General features: G+C 35.4%; 1 protein-coding gene across 1 annotated transcript; it reads left to right on the forward strand.

The window, feature by feature from the left end:
* The first annotated feature begins 4,755 nt into the window (after positions 1 to 4,755).
* Or5b123b (olfactory receptor family 5 subfamily B member 123B) lies at positions 4,756 to 5,703 on the forward strand. The gene has a single exon (NM_001000257.1). The coding sequence runs from the start codon at positions 4,756 to 4,758 to the stop codon at positions 5,701 to 5,703; it is 948 nt and encodes a 315-aa protein (NP_001000257.1).
* The last annotated feature ends 304 nt before the right edge of the window (positions 5,704 to 6,007 follow it).

Consider the following 6,007-nt stretch of genomic DNA (forward strand, 5'->3'; position numbering starts at 1 on the left):
TTTTGATTTTATTTTTAGTGGGTATTGTATTTATTTATATTTCAAATGTCATCCCCTTTCAGCCCTCTGCCTTACCCCATCCATTCTCCCTCTACTTCTATGAAGATGCTGCCACTCCCACCCACCCACTCCCACATCAATCACCTATCATTCCCCAACACGGGGGAAACATGTCCTCACAGAACCAAGGGCTTCTCCTCTTACTGATGCCAGATAATGCTATCCTCAGCTATATACGTGGTTGGCTTCATGGGTGCCTCCACATGTACTCATTGGTTGGGTGGTTTATTCCCTGGGAGCTCTGGGGGAATTAGGTTGGTTGATATTGTTGTTCTTCCTATGGGGTTGCCAACTGCTTCAACGTATTCAGTCTTTTCTCTACCTCCTCCATTTTGGTTCCTGTCCTCTGCTTCTTAACTCAGGGTTCTTAGACTACTATCCCTTCTCTCTTTAAGAAAACTAACTTTGCATCATTTTTCTCTTCATGAAACTAATTCCCTATTAAATTTATAAATCCATGTTTTGCTTATGTACAGATCTCTGAAAATAAACTCCCCACGCAGACTCCAATGTGTTAAGGAGCTGTGTCTTTAATGTTACTGAAAGTTTCACAGTGCAACACGAGATCAGATAAACAATCAGTTCTCTTGATTTTTCAAAGAAATAAAGGATCTATACATTATTATGACATGATCTATTGTATTATTTAAAAACTGCAAAGTCATATTTATGATGTTCTCAAAGCCAAAATTATAGATATATAAGGTAATAAATATGCAAATTATACATTAAATGTTCATTTCATTATATGTATCTATATTATATTCACAAATTATACGCTTTACCTCTATTCATAATGTATAGCTCTTTTAAATATTAAAATTGATAAGAAAAAATTAAAGCAGATTATATTTTTGGTGGTAAAAAGAAAAGTGGATATTTTCTTGAACAAAAAGGATGAAAGAAAATTTTATGCTAAGATCATACAAAGGCTCTTGTGTGACAGCTATATACTGACAGAGAGGAAGAATATTATCAAATATATTTAAAATTGAAAAATTTATACAACTAAGCCACTACCCAAAGACTATACATGGACTGACCCTGGGCTCCAATCTCATAGGTAGCAATGAATAGCCTAATAAGAGCACCAGTGGAAGGGGAAGCTCTTGGTCCTGCCAAGACTGAACCCCAAGTGAACGTGACTGTTGGGGGAGGGTGGTAATGGGGAGAGGATGGGGAGGGGAAGCCCATTTAGAAGAGGAGAGGGAGGGGTTAGGGGGATGTTGGCCCGGAAACCAGGAAGGGGAATAACAGCTGAAATGTAAATAAGAATACTCAAGTTAATAAAGATTAAAAAAAATCTATATATTCTCAGGAAATGAAAAGAACGATGAACAAAATACTTTACTCCACAGGGAAAAAAAAGAAAAAAAATATACAAAAACATATAATAATAAAAACTACAAAAATTATGCTACCATATATTAAGAGATTTTGATTAATTTTAATATTCATATTCTTCCGAACTTGTGTCTAGCCCAGTAATTTGATACAGGCTTTAATACCTGAGATTCTCTCCCCCAATATACTCATAAATCTTCACAGATAATGTATTACTGGCTTCTGAAGTGCTAGTTTGGATGAGAAGTGTAGAATCATGAAACTCTAGAGATCATGGCGTTGCTCCCAATGAGATATTTACAAATCATGTCATCTTAAAATTTAGGATGCAAAACACAAGACTTGATTCCATTTCACAGCAGAGTTCCACAGATATGAAAGAAAATTAACTCCATAAGGAAATTCTTCCCTAAATGTGGGTGCTGTTGATGTGTAAGCTTTACAGGTCCATAACCATGTTTGCAGCCTTTCCTCCACCCTGTCACTTTCAAGGACAACAGTTAAGTACTTCAGAACAAGCAACTTGCATAGTACTCTCATATACTCTTTTTGAGGCTCAGAGAATATAGTAGAGGAAATGGGCAGGAAGAATCTAACAGCTTGAGACTAGTGATTAGAAATGGATTAGGTGGAACAAAGTTACATGGACAGAAGGAATTGAGTTGGTGCTCTTGACTTGCCTTCTTGTCTATGCTTGAAGTATAGGGTTTGATATGGTTTGGAGGAATTTGGATATGGTATAGGAGGATCCTTCATGTTGAGGGATGATAGCCACACAAGGCTAGGACCCTATGTGGGTGGTACTCAAACTAGGTTTGGGGATTTGTGGAGAAGATGTGAACAGGTATGTTAAGGAAAGTCAATGGAGAAGAATGTAGAAAGTCTCAAGGATATTGGGGGTTCTTATGGAAGAATAGGAGGAAGAATTGCTGCTCATAAGAGTACAGTTACTCCATGGGAAGATGGACAGAATCAAATAACCTGAACCTGCAGGGTTCTCAGAGTCTGAACCAATAACCAAAGAACTTAGTGGGCTATTCCAAGGCCTCCATGCACATATTTAGCATATGTACTGCTTGGATTTCATGTGGGTATTGAACAACTGGAACAGGTGTTATCCAAACATCTGCTCTCTATATATGGGATATATTCTTCTAGCTCGGCTTCATTGTCCGGCCTTGGTGGGAGAGGAAGCACTGACCTTCACATAGATTTGAAATATCAGGGTTTGGGAATACCCACTTGCTCAGTAGAGTAGTGGAGAGGGAATGGGGGAAGGATTGTGGGAGGAGGAAAACAATTAATGGACTTTAAAGTTGGTTTCTTGTTTGTTTGCCATTTCTCTGTTCAACCTGGGTGTCGAAACCTTTGTTTTATAACTGGTTTTTTTTTCATCTGAGTGTATATTATCCAATATCTTCATATATGCTGTTAGACAAAATGCAAACACTATATTCTGCAATCTACATCAAGATTAAAAACCAATATAAGTTCATTAGTCTCTAGAGTCACACACTTACCTGTACTATTCCCCATGAGATTCAGCTTCTAGATATAGCTTCTAGTTATTATTATATTGGAAATATTATAAGACAAGATTCTACTTGACAACAGAGCTCTACCAGTAAAGAAGAATAGCAAGATACTTTCCTAGTTATGTCTGTTAGGTCAATGCACTGGATACGAAATATCACACAGCCTTCCTTTTTACTCCTATTTTTCTGTTTCTAGCACCACAGTAAGTATTAAATAAGTAATAAAAACATGTAAATATAGATAGGCATAACTATGAATCCCAAGCTATTTCATTCTGATTTATAGATAACAAAGAAATAAGTGAAATTAATATCTAAGATGTTAAAGCAACAGGTCCAGAGATCCATGATAATTTGTAATCTTCTCACACTTGTCCCATTGTTCTTATTACAAAGATGCTGCATTAGAACAGTCAGAATTCCACTCTAAAGACTTTTAGATCCCTCTGGTTTCATTCCAGAGGGAAACCATGTTCTAATTTTCTAATTAAAATGTACTACAGGATCAGACAATCTCAGCTCACTTTTAATTTAATAAGGTTGTAGAACTTTCAACATCCATTTACATATATCAGTTACAAGTTTCTGTTTCCTGAGAATATCAACTTTTAGACATAAATATTATGAGCTGCCATTGAGAAGATAACAGTTAAATATAATCAAGGTATGGAGGGTAATGGCTCTGACTTACATGATTTAAAATATTATGCTTTATACTTTCAAAAATTTACACATCCGTTTTAATATTAGTACAGGTATATCCCATAAGAGAAAGGATTATTTGAATACTGGTCATTTAAAAAATAAATTATATTATCTATGCCTTGAATATAAGAGGTTATTAATGAAGAGAAATAAGTATGTCTAAGATTTTCAAGTTGAAAGTTGCTCCCTAGTTAAGGAAACTCATATGAAATCATAGCTGCATTTTTAAGTGCCGTGCAATCTATCATGGTAATGGTACAAGATATACATTGTAATATACTGTATTTGAGGTTACACATTATGTAGAGAGACAAAAGGTAGATATTCATTAGTTTCTACCCTATTCTCCCTCAAACACAAATATAACAAACTTGTGTGGTGGTGAAAATAGCAGCATATGTAAAATAAAATAAAACCCATAAGATGTAATGAAAGCATTTAAAAATATTTCTACTTTTTGAAAACCTAGGACCTCATATTTTCAAGCAAAGTATTACTGTGGTGTATCTAAACTTCACAATGAACATGCCCTATACATCAGGGAGTTATCATCTAGTCCAATGTTAAGAAAAAATAATTTAAGAAAGACCTTAGGAACTTAGTTATAAAACTGAGTACTCATGAAGCAGCACTTAAAATTACAGCATAGCCCCAACTAGTGTGTTACAGTAATTGGAAGTATTAGAGATGGGAAGTGCATAAGACAGGTTTTGTTACTAGCAAAAAGGAAAGAATAATTGAATGTTCCTATATTGCTCTAGTTTTAAGTAAGATTCTGATGCACTACTCAGAAAATATGCTTATAAGATTTTGCAAAAAACAAATCAGTCCTATGTATGTTACTGAAAACATATTTTCATTTATGAGAAAACTGAAATGTGACATAGGTTTATAATAGGGAACACTATTGGCAGCAATGAAGTGACAGTTTCCATTTGAGCACTACCAGGTAAGTAACTTCATTTCAGTCATTCCTACCAAGAATTCAGATTAAACCATTTAACACTGGAAATGAAGCTGACATATTAATAAGAGCATGTGAACATACTTAAAATTGCTTGGTGATATTCAGATATATTTTTTCACCTTAGGAGCATATTGTAATTCCCATATGATGCAGAATAATTCAGAACTGACTGAATTTATTCTTGTTGGGTTAACAGATGTTCAATTTCTGCAAGTTCCTTTATTTATTATCTTCACTCTCATTTATTTGACCACATTGGTTGGGAATCTTGGGATGATTTTGTTGATTATCTTGGACTCCAGACTACACACTCCCATGTACTTTTTCCTCAGTAACCTCTCCTTTGCAGACTGTGTTTATGCCTCAGCTGTCACTCCCAAGGTAATAGAAGGGTTTCTCACAGAAGATAAGATCATATCCTACAATGCATGTGCTGCTCAAATGTTCTTCTTTGGAGTCTTTGCTATTATTGAGAGTTTTCTCCTGGCCTCAATGGCATATGACTGTCATGCAGCAGTGTGCAAACCCTTGCATTATTCCACCACCATGACAACTATGATATGTTCCCTGCTTCTTGCTGGATCATACGTCAGTGGAATCTTACAATCTTCCATCCATGTTGCTTTCACTTTCCATCTTTCCTTCTGTCATTCCAATGTGGTAAATCACTTTTTCTGTGATATTCCCCCACTATTATCTCTTTCTTGCTCCAGTATTTACACAAATGAAATTGTACTGTTCATGTTGGCAGCATTCGATGTTGGTTTTACTCTGTTGGTTATCTTGACTTCTTACTTACTCATTTTTGTTGCAATTCTGAGAATGAACTCTGCTGAGAGCCGGAAGAAGGCCATTTCCACCTGTTCTTCCCACCTTACCACAGTTTCCATTTTCTATGGCACAATTATCTTCATGTACTTACAGCCCAGCTCCAGTCACTCCATGGACACTGACAAAATGGCATCTGTGTTCTACACTATGGTCATCCCCATGCTGAACCCTATTGTATACAGTCTGAGAAATAAAGAAGTCAAGAATGCATTCAAGAAGGTTGCTAGAAAAGCTTTGTCTTCACTGGGATTAGTCAATTAGTTGTTAAGTATCTTGAAGTTCAGGGTATATTGTTTATAAGTATTTTCTGTTCATCCCTTTTGGATTCTAACAATATACAATTAGTTTTTGATATTATTATAAAATTAGTTTCTTTAATTTAAAAATTTAGATTGTAATTCTAGGTGTTAGAATAGTCAACACTGTACCACTTTTCATGGGATAACTGCTGCTGTGCAATTATTTCCTCTGAATTGAAACACTGAGTACTTGAGAGATTAGGGAGATTATAAGACTCAGGAAGTAAATAATATTACAAAGCTCAGATGTGTCACAAAATTTAAGT

The sequence above is a fragment of the Rattus norvegicus genome, chromosome 1, assembly GCF_036323735.1.
Source record: "Rattus norvegicus strain BN/NHsdMcwi chromosome 1, GRCr8, whole genome shotgun sequence".
NCBI classification, from domain to species: domain Eukaryota; kingdom Metazoa; phylum Chordata; class Mammalia; order Rodentia; family Muridae; genus Rattus; species Rattus norvegicus.

Coding starts and splice junctions, on each gene's coding strand:
- Or5b123b (NM_001000257.1), top strand. CDS start 4,756: ATGATGCAGAATAATTCAGAACTGACTGAATTTATTCTTGTTGGGTTA.